Raw genomic sequence first — 17,123 nt, forward strand, 5'->3', positions numbered from 1 at the left:
AAAACCTTTTCTCAGAAAGGAAGCAAGCAAACAATAAAAACTACTTTGACCTTTTACTGGGATTGGGGAAAGATTTTTATCAACCTGAGTGTCTTAAATGGGTATTCAGTCGGTGTATTTGGGGTGTTTTGGGGGGCAAGTTACCTTTATCCTGACTTCTTGATGTCCTTGATAGTGCCAGTTTCTAAACCTTTGGGCATTCTGCTTTTCATTTGCTGATTTAGAATTTTATTATGTATGTTACATTGAAATACAGAATTTCATGTGTGTTATATTGAAAAGACCTACCAAGTTAATTACCACTTTGGCTTTGCAGTTTCTAAATTGTTGCTCTTATCTCTTCTTCTTTGCCATAAATGGTAACATTATGTCTTTAAACACCTCTTCATTTTTCTTATTGGATATTTTATTTACATTTCAGATGTGATCCCCTTTCTCCATTCCCCTCTACCTACCCAGGAACCTCCTATCCCATCCCACCTCCTCCTGCTTCTATGAGGATGTGCACCCACCCACCCTTCCACTCCCACCTCTCCACCCACGAATTCCCCCACACTGGGGCATCCAGCCTTCACTGGACCAAGGACTTTCTCTCCCACCTATGCCCAACAATGCCATCCTTCCCTACATATACATCTGGAGCCATGGGTCCCTCCCTATGTGCTCTCAGGCTTGGTAGTTTAGACCCTGGGAGCTCTGGTTGGTTGGTATTGTTGCTCTTCCCATAGGGCCGCAAACCCTTTTCAGCTCCTCCAGTCTTCTCTCTCACTCCTCCCTTGGGAACCCCTTGATCAGTTCAGTGGTTAGCTGTGAGCATCTGCTTCTGTATATTTCAGGCTCTGGCAGACCTCTAAGGAGACAGCTATTCCTCACATCCACATCAGCGTCTGTCTTTGGTGATTGCACAAGGATTGGATACCAGGTGGATTAGTCTCTGGACAGCCCCTCCTTCAGTTTCTGTCCCATGCTTTGTCTCCATATTTGCTCCCATGAGTATTTTGTTGCTCCTTCTAAGAAGGACCAAAGCACCCACACTTTGGTCTTCCTTCTTCATGAGCTTCATGTGGTCTGAGTTGGATCTTGGATATTGCGAGCTTTTGAGCTAATAATATCCAGTTATCAGTGCGTGCATACCATGTGTGTTCTTTTGAGATTGGGTTACCTTACTCAGGATGATATTTTCTAGTTCCATCCATTTGCCTAAGAATTTCTCGAATTTATTGTTTTTAATAGCTGAGTAATATTCCATTGTGTAAATATATCAACATTTTTCTGTATCTATTCCTCTGTTGAAGGACATCTGAGTTCTTTCCAGTTTCTGGCTATTATAAATAAAGCTTCTGTGAACATAGTGGAGCATATGTCCTTGTTATATGTTGGAGCATTTTCTGGGTATATGTCAGGAGTGGTATAGCTGGGTCCTCAGGTAATGCTATGTCCAATGTTCTGAGGAACCACCAGACTGATTTCCAGAGTGGTTATACCAGCTTGCAATCCCAACAATGGAGGAGTGTTCCTCTTTCTCCACATCCTAGTCAGCATCTGCTATCACCTGAGTTTTTGATCTTAGCCATTCTGACTGGTGTGAGGTGGAATCTCAGGGTTGTTTTGATTTGCATTTCCCTGATGACTAAGGATATCGAACACTTATTTAGGTGCTTCTCAGCCATTCCAGTTTCCTCAGTTGAGAATTCTTTGTTTATCTCTGTACCCCATTTTTAATAGGGTTATTTGGTTGTCTAGAGTCTAATTTCTTGAGTTCTTTGTATACATTGGATATTAGCCCTTTATCTGATGTAGTATTGGTAAAGATCTTTTCCCAATCTGTTAGTTGCTGTTTTGTCCTATTGACAGTGTCTTTTACCTTACAGAAACTTTGCAATTTTATGAGGTCCCATTTGTCAATTCTTGATCTTAGAGCATACACCATTGGTGTTCTGTTCAGGAACTTTTCTCCTGTGCCTAGGTATTCGAGGGTCTTCCCCACCTTCTCTTCTATTAGTTTCAGTGTATCTGGTTTTATGTGAAGGTCCTTTACCCACTTGGACTTGAGCTTTGTACAAGGAGATAAAAATGGATCGATTTGCATTCTTCTACATGCTGACCTAAACCACATGAAGACAGAACAAAGAAAGAAAACTTCAGACCAATTTCCCATATGAATATCGATGCAAAAATACTCAATAAAATCCTTGCAAACTGAATCCAAAACCACATCAAAACAACCATCCATCATGATCAAGTAGGCTTTATCCCAGGAATGAAGGGATGGTTCAATATTCAGAAATCTATCAATGTAATCCACTATATAAACAAACTCAGAAAAAAAACACATGATCATCCCACTAGATGCTGAGAAAGCATTTGACAAAATTCAATATCCCTTCATGGTAAAAGTCTTGGAAAGATCAGGAATTCAAGGCCCTTACCTAAACATAGTAAAAGCAATATACAGCAAGCCAGTAGCCAACATCAAACTAAATGGAGAGAAACTTGAAGCAGTTCCACTAAGATCAGGGACTAGACAAGGCTGCCCACTCTCTCCCTACCTATTCAATATAGTACTGGAAGTCCTAGCCAGAGCAATTAGACAGCAAAAGAAAGTCAAAAGGATACAAATAGGAAAGGAAGAAGTCAAAATTTCACTATTTGCAGATGATATGATAGTATACTTAAGTGACCCCAAAACTTCCACCAGAGAACTCCTAAACCTGATAAGCAACTTCAGCAAAGTGACTAGATATAAAATCAACTCAAACAAATCAGTAGCCTTCCTTTACTCAAAGGATAAACAGGCTGAGAAAGAAATGAGGGAAACGACACCCTTCACAATAGTCACAAATAATATAAAATACCTTGGTGTGAATCTAACCAAGCAGGTGAAAGATCTGTATGACAAAAACTTCAAGTCTCTGAAGAAAGAAATCGAAGAAGGTCTCAGAAGATGGAAAGATCTCCCAGGCTCGTGGATTGGCAGGAATAATATAGTAAAAATGGCTATCTTGCCAAAAGCAATCTACAGATTCAATGCAGTCCCCTCTTCATAGAGATAGAAAAAGCAATTTGCAGATTCATTTGGAATAACAAAAAAAAAAAAAAAACAGGATAGCAAGGCGGGGGTGGCGCATGCCTTTAATCCAGCACTTGGGAAGCAGAGACAGGAGGATTTCTGAGTTCGAGGCTAGCCTGGTCTACAGAGTGAGTTCCAGGACAGCCAGGACTACACAGAGAAACTCTGTCTTGAAAAACAAACAAACAAACAAACTCAGGATAGCGAAAACTATTCTCAACAATAAAAGAACTTCTGGGAGAATCTCCATCCCCAACCTCAAGCTGTACTACAGAGCAATAGTGATAAAAACTGCATGGTTTTGGTACAGAGACAGGCAGAAAGATCAATGGAATAGACTTGAAGACCCAGAAATGAACCTACACACCTATGGTCACTTGATCTTTGACAAAGGTGCTAAAACCATCCAGTGGAAAAAGGACAGCATTTTCAACAAATGGTGCTCGTTTTTTTATTTTAATGATGTTTCAGAAGGACAGAAGTAATTGGATATTTTTAGTTCATTGTCTTTTTTTGTTGGTGGTTTTTTTTGTTTTTGTTTTTGTTTTTGTTTTTGAAACAGGGTTTCTCTGTGTAGTAATGGCTATCCTAGAACTTGATCTGTAGACCCTGAACTCAGACTTGATCTGCTGGCCTTGAACTCAGAAAGCCACCTGCCTCTGCCCCTCTGCCCCTCTGTCGCCGCCCCCCCCCCCCCACCTCTGCCTCTGCCTCCTGAGTGCAAGGATTAAAAGCATGCACTACCACTGCTTGGCTAGTCCGCTATCTTTTAACTGAAGGTATTCTTTCTTTCTTTCTCTTTTTAAAATAAGGCTTATATTGTGGAACCACTTTGATCTAGTGTCTGTGTTTTTTTTCTTGCCTTGTTTCTCACTCTACAGGAAAACAGCCTCCAGACTAAGCTTTAGCTCATGAGAAGTTGAAGAGCCTTTATTTCCTGGGAAATAAATAATATGTTGTGCTTTTTCTGTGTTTCGGGTTTTAAATATTTAAAAGAAGGCTTATATTTGGATTTCTAGAGTTTAGGAGGCAATGGCAAAGTTCGAACATTCAGTTTCAAGTCAGCATGTACGTGGTTGAGTCTCAGGAAAACAATAATCTGTATCTTACAGATTTGTTACACACACACATGAAGTGTATCTGGGCTTTTTTTTTATTGTTAAGCCTCATTTGCATGGCACAGAGCTATATATATATATATATATACATATACATATACATATACATATACATATACATATAATGAAAGATTGGATTCTTTGGCTTTTTACATTTTGTATTATTTTTATTTTGTTTAGGCACTTAAGAGATTATGGCATTTGATACTCACCATGTTAAAAAACGGAACTTCTCTAATAGTATTGATCTTCCTAGAAAGAGGATCTCTAATTTCACCAGTAAGAACATGAAGGAGGTAAGTGCGATAGTTTAAACCATCAGATGTGTTTAATTTCATAGGTTAAGTAGAATTATTGAAACATACCTACTGTATTCCTGACATTCTAGGAAAATTTTGGCAAATACACTGTTTCTATAAACTGTGGTACAAATGTTGGAGTTGACAAGGAAGATGCACTGTGTTCATTGAAAAGTTGATTAACAATGAAATATTTTTTTAAACCACATTAAACTTGAGCTGACTTATTATAAGCACCCTTTAAGTTCAGTATATGACTGGTATTGTATAAAAAAAGAAAGATAATATGTTACTTTGCCAAACATACCAAAATACAATATTGTACCTATTGGTTGAAAACATGGTATTAAGACAAAGAAAACATTGACTCAAAAAATACTTACCGAGTTTTAAACTGTATTATTGACATCAGTCATAAAGTTTGTATAACTATTAAAAAACTGAATATGATACCACTGTTTACTTTGGTTTTCAGGTTAAGAGATCTCCAAAACAGTTGGCTGCTTACATAAGTAGGTAAGAGCTTCTTTAAAATTTGTGGGAAAATATTGAAGGTAGTTAGAGATGAAGGCATAAAACAAGTAAATACTCTTTTTATTATGATTATGGTTAACTTGTTATCAAATAGTTCCTCTGTGCTAGGCTCTGCACTAGTGCATCAGCATTATCTATTCCTGAATAGATGCCATTATTCCTAAACAGTGACTAGAATACTAATAATCAGAGGAAATATGTGGTTTGCTCAGGATCAGATAGGCAGAAAGCTGTGAAAATGTTCAGTTACCAAGCTCTAAAAGCAGCTTTCTAAACCACGGGTATCCAAGGTGTGACCTGGGGTCCCTGGAGCCCAACAGGAGGTGTCTGAAGTCCTTGTTCACCTTGTCCATTTCTACTCTTTTACAAGTGTATGGTATGAACTGTTCAGAAATTGCATAGTATTAAATAACAACAGAGACAGAAATGAGAATGCAGCTTTCTTCTGTTAAACTGAGAATTAGAAATTGATAAAAATGTGAAACAGCTATTTCTGAAGTCTTTCTGTTTCAGAAAAAGGTGCTTCTTTTGGTAAAATATTCTATTATAGTATGTTTCTTAGCTTCCCAGTACCATGACTTTTTATTAGAGGGAAACAGTTTGGGGGCCACTGTGGTAGTGCATAGATTCCTAGCACTTGGGAAGCTGAGACAGCAGAATTGTGAATGCAAGCTTAGCCTGAGCAACAGGGTGAGAGACCCTGGTTCAGGAAAAACATTTCTTTTGGCTCATAGTTTCAGAACTTTAGTCTCTGACTTGTTGCCTTTGGGTGTGTGGTGAGGCAGTCCATTGTGGTGAGAGAAAACTGCTTCTCTGTGATGGTAAGGAAGCAAAAAGTAAAAATAATAATAATTCCCAAAGCTTCTGGAAACTTGTACTCTATAAGATTTTGTTTGTTGTATTCTTCCATACACAAAATTAAATATGTTCCAGCTTAAAATAAATAAATTTAAAATATCCAAATGTGAATAATTTTTCACTTACTAGAAAATGAGTTAGTTGTTTAGAAAAAGCTTAGATGTCTGAAAAGTGTTCCTATTTTTCTGTTCCCATGGTTTTAAATATTTCATTTTAAAACATAGAAGCTATTATGTCCTTTTGTTTCCATTTTGTATAACTTGCCACATTTTATTCCCTTCCAGATAATTTATGACTTTTATTTTTCTCTTCAAATTAAGACTTGACTTTTTAAATTATTTTCTTCTAATTTTAGTGGATTACAATTGCAAAATGTAGCTGTTTAAATTTTCATTTAAAACATTCTCTTTGCTTTTTCTTTTCTTTCTTTTTTTTTTCACTTAAATTCTTTTTACAGGACAGTTGGACAAGCAGTGAAAAGCCCAGATAAACTGCGCAAGGTGCTCTACCACAGAAAGTTAGTTCGTCATTCCTTCCCAAATCCTTGTTACAGACCTAAGCAGTCCCCTAAAAGTGGGGGCTGTGACATGGCAAATAAAGAAAATGAACTGGCTTGTGCAGGCCATCTACCTGAAAATTTACGCCACGACAGTCGGACATTTGTCATTAACACCAGTGATTCTGGGTCTTCACAGACAGAAAACCCATCATCAAAATATAGTGGTTTCTTTTCTGAGGTAAGTCAGTTTTAGCTTAACTTTATTCCTATTGTACTACTAGGTTGCTTTGTTTTGGTTTTGATTTCCTTTTTCCCCACCTTGTGTTACTCTATTAGCTGATAGCCACCCATTGAATACATATGTATTTGAATTGTGTTCACTGCCTAAGACAGTTGTACAAATGAACCCCCTGTCTCTAACAGTGTCTGAAATAGAATGAAATGTCTGATAGGCTGTTGTAAATACCCAAAGTGACAAGTTGGCAAGGAGAAATTTAAAGGAAGAGAGTAAAGAGATGTTTTACCTTAAAAAATAGATCACTGAAACCTGTTATCTAGTCAGTTTTGCTGGGTTCTTAGAACTGCCCAGTGGGGACCTGATTCAGCAAACCTGCTTCTACATCTTTTAAATGTTACTGTAAGATTAACCCTAAGGAAAGTAACTATACAAATGTATGTGTTTACACACATCAGTGTTTACAGGAACAGCTTTAGTAGAAAAACAAGAAATAATCTAAAAAAAAAAATGGTGATAATTAAAGACTAAAAATATGTTACTATTTTTTGTTAAATGAAATCCATATGTATTTTAGCATATGCACCTATTTGTCATTGTCTAAAGCATGATTTGGGAAGACACATTCCAGTTTAGTGACTGTAATTGCTTCTGGACAATGATATCAGATACTTTTTCCTAGTAGAGTATTCACTTTTTGTCTTAAATAGTTTTGAGCTAAAGTTTTCATAACAGGAATGCATTACTTTATTTAAAATTAGATGACACATTTGTTGTGATTGCAACAGGACCACCCTCTAGTCTGTACTTCCTCTCTCATGCTGTTCATTTGGTAATCACTAGCCTATGTGCTTACCTTTTCTCTGTGTCCACATCCATAAAATTCGGCTAGAAATAACTTAACTGTATAAACTACTGGGACTTTTGAAAAAACAATAGAAAGGAGGGAGGAAAGGAAAAGTACTAAATTTGTTCACATCATTCATTCACTGTATTCAACTGTAAATTACAGTATTCCTTTTTGAGGGCCAGTATAAGTAGTTACCTTTGCATAATTTAAGGCTGTGTCTACCAGACAGTTTTCATTATAAAAAGAAAAAAAAAGTCTGTGTCATGTTTCAGTGTGGTTTTTAACAAATTAGATGATTGCCTTTCAGGTTTCTCAGGACCATGAGACAATGGCCCAGGTTCTATTCAGCAGGAATTTGAGATTGAATGTAGCTTTGACTTTCTGGAGAAAGAGAAGTATAAGTGAACTTGTAGCTTATTTAGTGAGGTGAGTGTGACGTTTTGTTTCTGTATAACATGAGTAATTTTTAATGAGTTTTGAAAAGTGACTTTTAAGAAAGTTTTTATTGGATAAAATTTAAACATTGTATTTAGCATCCATAGAGACACTATAGTTTAAATTACATTCATCACCAATTTAAGTGTAATAAAGATACAGAAAATAAAGCTGTTACTTTTTCTGGTTAGGATTCTTTTCTTATCTGTAAAACTAAATGTGGGAAACCTTCCATTTGAAAAAAAAAATTCCCTTTGGGAATTTTAAGCATTGCCCTCCTCATCGTATGTAAGTCTCTGAAATACTGCGGTACTGATGCCGACTCCGTGCCTCATTGAGTTCCTTCTGTAAAGACGTGTGGTTCAGCCTTTCCCATGTCCTCTTCTATTCCTCTGTAGCACTTACCGTCAGCATCCTGCTCTATGTATCTCTCTTTGATCCACTGCTGGCTCCTACACCCACTCAGGCACTCGACAGCAATCCCTGTCTCTGTTTCCCCTTTATATCTGACTTGACTATAATAAATACTGAAGTTGTTAAATACCAAATGCCTCGAAAGGAGAATGGAGATTGTAGTATGAATGTAACTAAGGACACTCTAAGCAATGGTGTCTGTCTTGTACTCGCAGGATAGAAGACCTTGGAGTTGTGGTAGATTGCCTTCCTGTTCTAACCAATAGGTAAAAACAGTAATTTTCTTTTTCCAGAAAAAAAATAAGCTTTAAAGAAAAACAATTTTTAATCAGTTCATATTTTATAACTTAGAATTTCTTTAGTTTACAGGAAGAAAAGCAATATATCTCACTTGGCTGCTGTGTAGACTTACTTCCTCTAGTAAAGTCTTTACTTCAAAGCAGATTTGAAGAGTAAGTGCTAATTTAAATTTTAGATTCCTTTTTCTCTCTCAACTGTTTTGATTTTTGTGTTTTGTGACTACATGGTAGGAGACTGGGAGATACATAATGCCTGTTTGTTTTTTTGTTTTTTAATTAAAACATCTTACCTACACTTTATTTATTGTGACAGTGGGGTGAGAGAACAGCCTCTAGAAGTTGGTTCTCCTTCCAAGTGAATTTCAGATTTACTCAGTTGTCAGCTTTGGGGTCAGATTCATTTACTCACTGAGCCATTTTCTCCAGCCCTGTCTCTGTTCCCAAGGAGTTTATATATGATTAGGACAGGAATATAAACACTAAAGAAAAATTACAAGAGGATCTAAGAACAGCTATGTAATTTCTATGGCTTTGTGAAGTAGATCATGAAAGTAGTAAAATATATTTTTCTTAAGAGGAGTAATTGGTGTATATCTGTGGGAACTTTTGGGAGATATCCTTATTGTTAAAGGCTTATATGAGAACACTTAAATTTTGTCACAATATTTTATTTCAGATATGTAATTGTTGGCTTAAACTGGCTTCAAGCAGTAATAAAAAGGTGGTGGTCGGAACTCTCATCTAAATCAGAAATTATAAGTGATGGGTAAGTATAGCTTTAAAGATAATTTGTGCTGAAATTTCTATGGACAAGTATCTTAATTAAACAAAGTAGTGGGTTTATTCTGTGATCATCGTATAATTTTATTTTCTTCATTGTCAGAGAAATATTGAACTGAGGTACTTTTTATTTATGAAAAACCATGCAGAGTCCCATAACTCCTTGTATCTCTGCTGCCAGTACCTTACCTTTTATGTTTGTTTTGTTTTGTGACACTCTCACTGTGTGTCTTCAGCCCTAACATTCTCAGTGCTGATATAAGACAGCATAGCTATCTCAGCCCTTCCCTCACAAGGGGTAACAACACAGCAGTGCCGTAACCTTCACGTACACTGGTAAGGTAGAAGAAAGGAGCTGCCCTTGGTGCAGTAAGGAATAGAACTATCCTGACAGGTCTCTGAAAATGGTTATAATCAACATGATTTGATTATTGCCTTAGCTTGAATATATGTGAGGATTCTCCTAAATGAACTGAACTCAAGCCAGGTATAGTGGAACATGCCTATAATCCCAGCACTAGGAAGGCCAAAGCAGGAAGAACGCAAGCTTGAGGCTATCCTAGGCTATATAGCAAAACTTTGTAGTTTTGTTTTGTTTTGTTTTGTTTTTGAGACAGGGTTTCTCTGTGTAGCCCTAGCTGTCCTGGAACTCACTGTGTAGACCAGGCTGGCCTCGAACCCAGAAATCCGCCTGCCTCTGCCTCCCAAGTGCTGGGATTAAAGGCGTGCGCCATCACCACCGGGCAGTTTTTTTTTTTTTTAAGGAACAAAGAAATAAAAAAGCCAGACAGTGTTGAAAACAACACAGTCTCTCCCCCCTAACTCCCTCTTAAATTCCATAATCTTCGTAGACTCAACAGAATTTTCTACCTCATACCCAAGAAAGCTGTCCACTTGCTACAGAAGCCTACTTGCTGTCTCATCTTCGTTGACAACCAAATACTCATGAATTTCTGTCTGGCATGGCATATAGTATTTTAAGAAGTTGCTTGATTTTAGTATATGGTTTTTTTCTACTGCTAGAAATAAGTGAAAAGCAAGTCTGTATCTTATTATTTGCTTTCTTGTTTTTTTTTTTTTCAGAAATATTAAGATTTTAAAGCAACAGTTGAATGGATTATGGGAACAAGAAAATCATCTTACTTTGGTTCCAGGATATACTGGTAATATAGCTAAGGTAATCTATATTTATAATTTAAGAGTTATATGTGAATTTAATATTGATTTGTATTGATATGCTTATCTCTTACAGGAAAAAGGCACATTACTAGTTGGGATTTTAATATTTAAACTCCTAGCGGACATTGATAGTTATAATTGCAGAAAGAATTGGTGGTAAGAAGTATTTCCACCTGCTGCTGTGCGTTTACTGTCATGAGTAGTTACTTGCCATAAAATAAAAACATCGTATGATTTAAGGAAATGTTTATGTTACTGGCTCATGAAATTTTCTTGGATACCTATGTAAAAAGAAACAAAAGAGACTGAGCATTAGATATATCACTGTATATTTCCCAGCCTCTTACTCCATCCCCTTTTCTCCCTCCCTACCTTACCTCTTTGTCTTTTGTTTGTGCTCAGACAGTTTTACTATGTAGCCCTGGCTAGCCTAGAACTTGCTATGTAGGCTAGGCTGGCCTCAGACTCACAGAAATCTACCTGCCTTTGCCTCCCAAGTGCTGGGATTAAAAGTATATGTCATCATGCCTGGCAAGAATTCTTTTTTTATTCACCACTTTTACTCTGATTATTGACACAGTGAGTTTTTCTTTAATGTTTTGTGTTATAGTCACAATTTTTACAAATTCATCTCCTCTAATATTCTTCAGAATCTTTAATTTAGATTAAAGTCTTATAAATAGCTCTATTTTTCTGAAGTTGTTTGTTGCTTATGGTTTTAAAGTATACATAGCACATTACTGTGAAGACTTTAGGAGAGCTGAAAAGCATTGTTTGCCAAAATTTTTGATTTTTTTTTAATGTTATGGTTATTGAGACAGATCTGTATAGTCAGGGCTATCCTTACATCACTGTGAAGCCCATCCTGGTGCTGAGATCACCCACCCAAAAGGTCAGAAGGATCGTAAGGCCCTGCTTTCATGGTCTATATTCTTACTGAAAATCAAGATCAAGCAAGCTTTTGCCCTTCTGCCCCACGGGAGGTTTTTGTCCTCCCTGAGCTCACCTTAGGACACCTGCGTTACCGTTTGACAGGTGTACCCCGGGATCAGAGGAGTGTGCTGCCATGCCTGGTTAACTTCTCTTTTTATCAAAAAGGAAAAGCTTTCTTATAAACATAGCCTTAAGATACTATGGTGATCGTGAAATTAATTAAAATTACAATGTAAAGTCTATAGTAAAATCTTTGCTACGATATCAGCCCCCAAATATGTTGCTTTAAAAATAAATGTTTTCAGCCGGGCGGTGGTGGCGCACGCCTTTAATCCCAGCACTTGGGAGGCAGAGGCAGGCGGATTTCTGAGTTCGAGAGTTCGAGGCTAGCCTGGTCTACAGCGTGAGTTCCAGGACAGCCAGGGCTACACAGAGAAACCCTGTCTCGAAAAACCAAAAAAAAATAAATAAATAAATAAATGTTTTCAGGGAGCAATGGGCGAGATGTAAAATGAGTAAGGAAAAAGAATTAAAAGCTATACATTTTCATAAAAAATTTTAAAAATAAATGTTTTCTTTGACCCATTCATGTGTATAGTGCATTCTGGTCATACTGATCCTATCCTCCCACTACTTCCAGTCATCCTTCCTCTCCCGTGTCACTGTTCCACTTTTATATCTTTTGGTTTTTGTTTCTTTGAGACATGGTTTCTCTGTATAGTCTTGGGTGTGCAGGAACTCACTCTGTAGATCAGACTGGCTTTGAACTCACAAAGATCTGCGTGTCTCTGCCTCTCAAGTGCTGAGATTAAAGTCAGGTGCCACTACTGCCTAGCTTACTTTTGTATCTTTTTGCCTTGCTTTTCTTTTTGTTTATGAGCTATCCACTGGGGCATGAGTGAGTGGATGTGGCACTAAAAACAATGGCTTCCTCTTCCACAGCAGTCCTCGACTGCTCCACTACACCATTTGTTTTTCTCCAGGTTAAAAATCAAAGCAGATGGGGAGTGGACCTGGAGAAGAGATTTCAAGATCTCTTCCTTACAGAGAATCTGGCTTCTCTTTTTAGTACACACATTGCATTTCAAAGCTTTCTGTAACTTCAATTCCAAGAGATTCAGTGGCTTCTTCTGGCTTCTTCTGGCAGTATGCATACTTGTGGTGAACTTACATACAAATAGACAAACATTCATACACATAAAATAAAAATAAATTATTTTTAAAAATAAGATGAAATTGTCAAACTATGCCTTGGGTTTTGGTTTATATAGCACTTACAGACTTTCTGTAAATGTTAACTACAAAGCAGAGCTGTTGAAGCACGGGAACCAAAACATTCGTTATTGAACATGTAACATGTGCCAGGACCTGTGGTAAACAGACACATATCAAATTTTGAATAAGATTTCTTCCTTCTTTTTAAAGGTTTCAAAGGGAATTAGGGCAAATTAAGGAACAAGCAGAAAAGAAGGCAGGTTGAGTGTGTTTGTATTTGCTTAATTAACTAATGGGATTTTCTTTCCTCCTTTAAGGACGTAGATGCTTATTTATTACAGCTGCATTGAGAGATTGCATCTTCTAAAGAGTATTTGGTTATTCAGACAGCGCTGGATTATATGATTTCCAAAAGTAGGTCTCTCCTGAGAACCGAGAACTGTGGAAGAAATACAACCAATTTTTTTTCTTTTAAAAAGCCACATGATAAAACCACTAATGAAATCCTAACAACCTACTTCACATTGAAGTGGAAATATCCAGAAGGAGCGGCTTCAACTTCAATGAGGTGAAAGTGCACTATGAAGACTGTTTGCCCTTGCTGCATGCAGAATTAAATGGCCATTTGGTAGCGTTGTTTAAGAACTACTGGGTCTTAACTCAGTCCTACATAAGAATATGATTTATTGTATATAAAAATAAGACAGGACTTATTACCAGGAACTATAAAGACCAATCATTAAAATTTTTATTGTGTTTTATGAAGAAACACTTAAATGTGTGCAGCTATTTTCTTCTGTCAGAAAGACTTCGAAAGTTTAAAACATCATAGTAAGTAATATTAAAATTTTTTGTCCACACTGATACTGTGTACAAATGCCTTAATTATTGATAAGCCAATGTATTATAATACCAGTATATCTTTTTTAAAAAATTAAAAGCAACCATGCTTCTGGCATGATAAAATCATGGAATTAAATCAGGGGTTTACATTCATGTAGAATGTTGTTGAAATATACTCAACACCATTTTTTTAAACTTGAGAAATTTTTGGCATCTCTGATTTTTTTTGGCCAGAATCTTCATGTTATGTTTGTATGTATGTGTTATTCTTATATAAAGAAAAAAGGTGAATATGTATTTGTATGAATGTTTAACTGGAAATGTCCATGGAGTTGGCTAATTTATATTCACTTTATTGTATATAGAGTTCTAATATTTTTCATTTCTGTAACATTTAAACTTCCTTTGAGTAAATTTACTAAATATTTCTATTTTTTGCTTTTCTAATTCTAATTTTATATGAAATCTAATTAATTCCTTGTCACTAAATGTGTTCTGAAAAGTTCCATACAATGTTTCAGAATTGTTTACAGTTAATGCTGACATTGTACTTTAAGTTCCAACACAATGCATCACTACCTCCTCTAATGGTTAGTATGAAATCCCAGCAAACTATATGCAAGCGTTTTTGTGTTTTGTTTTTTTAACATGGCCATTTGAAGCATCAGTGTACTGAATTCTGGAATGTCTTAACAGTTTGAATCGTACCTGTCTTGGGTGGAATTGCAGTTGACTACCACTCTTGCTGGCCCATTCATCATCTTTTGTTAATAAGACTTGCAAGCTTCCAGAAAAGATAAATTGACTTCCTCTTCATATTCCAGTGTACATTTTAAAACTTAAACAGTGACTACTGAGAAGCTTCCCCAGCATCTTTTTTTGCTATGGAGATATTTAAAGTGTTACTTTTCACTGAATTCTGTTTTGTATAGCTATTATTCCAGATATCTATGTACACCACAGAATGAATATCTGTTGTAGTAATTGATGATTATATCCTCAGATTAGAGTCATTCTAGATGACTAGTTTTGTGATTGTGAGGTGAGGTATGTAAGAAGTCACTTTTCAGAATGTGGGAATTTCATAAACCTTCATCATTCTGAAACCGTAAGATGGGAACTACAGCCGTTCGTTCTTTCGTCTTAGTCCTTTAGTTTTCACTGTCTTTCTTATTGAGCCATCTGGGCAGGTTAATGCGGTTTGGTTGGAGTGTGACGCTAATCAGACTAAGGGTTTGAGTCTGATCCTTTTAAATTCATTAAACTTCTCACATGCACAAAGAAATTCTGTGGTTTCTGATTGCATATTCTCTTCAGTATACACTTAATAAATTAAATTTGTGATCACAAAGAATGTGGTGTGCATAGTTTGCTTCTCAAAGAGAAATAGAATGATTGATTTATATGATAGTATAGATTTCCAGGTTTGAAGAGAAAATATTCAAAATAAGACCTAACATACCTTACAATTTTTTAGTTGCACAGTATCAAATAATATGGATCAGATTATTGACTAAACAGTATCTTTAAAAAAAATCAAAGTTCAAGTAAATGAAGTATCAATAAAAAGTATAGTAAAAAGCAGTACTATTGTTTTAACAGAATTCATATGCCTAAATATGCTTGTTGACATTGAATAAGATGGCGTGCTCCATTTTTTATGCTTGGAGCAATGAAAGAAGCAGTCTTACTTCGCAGCACACACTTCAGTTCTCTCCTGGGCCTTAGCACCTCAGCTACTGAGTGGTGACCTTAAGCTCCTTGGACAACAGATATATGAAATAAGGATTTTCAAACATTTCTGTTACTATTAAAGACCTTTCATACTACATTTTCATTAGGGTAGGGTTATCTTTACCAAAGAGCCAAAGAACGTATTAAGGCCACTCACTGTGGTGTCCTACTTCAGGTAGGACAGTTACAGTATTCAGTTGTTTTTTGTTACTGTGCTGCTAAATAGAATACCATACTGGAGTTACCCAAGGTCTCTATGACTTTTCAACTTTTCTACCTTCTTAAATTTTCTGTACTTTGGTAACTTTGTAGGTTTAAGGATAGCTAGATTATTGAGATGATAGATAATCATAATTGAATACTTTGCACCCACTACAGATAAAGCAATGTGTGGTCATGATCGCCTTAACATTAGGAAGCAAGTATTAGCAGATAGTTTTTAAAAATAATTTTTGGCAGCAATTTAAAAAGCAGTTGGTATCAGTTTTATGTATAAATCCTGAAATGTAGGAATTTGTATGTAAGTGTTTGGGGAGTTATGATACTAGAACTAAACTCTAAAGTCTACTATTGAATTAAATGCTAGTGGTTCTTGGTGCTTGATCCATATCTTATAAGAATCTTGGACATGGTTAAATGGCTCCATTACTACATTTCTAGCCACTAAACTGGTAGTTTTCTCAAATTTATTATTTCCTTATATTTTGTAAGTTGTTGATATGATAAACGTTAGCCATAATTAATTGGAAGGATTCTTGGCTATTAAATACTAATAATAGAAGTCATATTTAAGTGTCTGGTTACTTACATTACTGAAGGAGTCTGAAAAAAACAGTCTTTAAGCTAATATTTCATCAGGCATCGTAGTCTTCTTCCAACTTAACGAAATGGTTGTATCAGTTGCCTTTGTCTGTTGGAGGAAGAGCCACAAATCTGACTCATCTACAACATGACTGCTAGTACAGACTTATTTTCTGGATTCTTTCAGATGGAAATAGTGTCATGTGTTGACAGGTGTTTATAGATATATGCATTCTCCTTTTATGTTTCTAGCCATAAGATTGTAAAAAAAAAAAAAATCTTTGCAATATTCTACTCTTCTCCCTTCTTATTTTTTGACAGGAGTATACAATAAAAAGTTTATTCCTAAGCTTGGCATAGTGGCGGTACAAGCCTATAATCCCATCACTTGGGTACCAGGGCAGGTGATTTCTGTAGGTTCAAGGACAGCCTGACCTATCTAGCAAATTCAGACCAGCCAGGATTACAGAATAAGACCCTGACTCAAAAAGAAAACAGAAAATTTTCATCCTTAAACATTACATACACGTCTAATCTGATATATATATATATATATAAATGCATGCTAGATACATTTTCCAATACTACATTTAACATATTTTTTAGTCAGTATATTAAAATATACTGACTATAAAATATACTTCTCTGGTGAAGCCATTGAGCTAACAATATTAAGAGCCAAACGTTAGTAAAAAGTAAGTACAACTACATTTAGAACATTGAATCACCACATTGTCCTTTGAAGACAAAAAGATAGAGCTACTGTTTACCAGTATTTCCAGTAAAGGCAACAATAAAGTAAACCTGCTGAGGTTTACAAAATCTCTTAAAAAAAATATTGCTTTGATTTTGCAGAATTTATGTTCTTTGAACTATTTTCAGATGAGAGTTTCCAAAATCTAGATAAGGATTTGGCCCCCAAATACACCTCCTAAAGTACTGATTCTTTTCCTTTCCCTTTTTTCTTTTCAATCTTTCCCCCCTCCTTCCCTCCCCCCTCTCCCTCTCTTCCTTCCTCCCTCCCTCC

The 17,123-nt window shown here is 36.1% G+C and overlaps 1 protein-coding gene across 2 annotated transcripts in view; it reads left to right on the forward strand.

Annotated features, from left to right (window-relative positions):
* Nucleotides 1–14,912, forward strand: part of LOC114616639 (KATNB1-like protein 1) — a 41,555-nt gene extending 26,643 nt beyond the window's left edge. Inside the window, exons 2-10 of one of the 2 annotated variants that reach the window (XM_028762070.1) lie at nt 4,369–4,484; nt 4,963–5,003; nt 6,337–6,616; nt 7,771–7,889; nt 8,528–8,578; nt 8,675–8,764; nt 9,288–9,377; nt 10,475–10,568; nt 13,036–14,912. In XM_028762070.1, coding sequence (XP_028617903.1) covers nt 4,383–4,484; nt 4,963–5,003; nt 6,337–6,616; nt 7,771–7,889; nt 8,528–8,578; nt 8,675–8,764; nt 9,288–9,377; nt 10,475–10,568; nt 13,036–13,068 — 900 coding nt within the window. In that variant the 5' untranslated portion in view covers nt 4,369–4,382 and the 3' untranslated portion in view covers nt 13,069–14,912. The remainder of the gene's footprint in view (nt 1–4,368; nt 4,485–4,962; nt 5,004–6,336; nt 6,617–7,770; nt 7,890–8,527; nt 8,579–8,674; nt 8,765–9,287; nt 9,378–10,474; nt 10,569–13,035) is intronic. The other variant, XM_028762071.1, reaches the window with a different exon arrangement.
* Nucleotides 14,913–17,123: the final 2,211 nt, after the last annotated feature.

This window comes from Grammomys surdaster, unplaced genomic scaffold (genome assembly GCF_004785775.1).
Source record: "Grammomys surdaster isolate TR1022 unplaced genomic scaffold, NIH_TR_1.0 332771, whole genome shotgun sequence".
NCBI lineage: Eukaryota > Metazoa > Chordata > Mammalia > Rodentia > Muridae > Grammomys > Grammomys surdaster.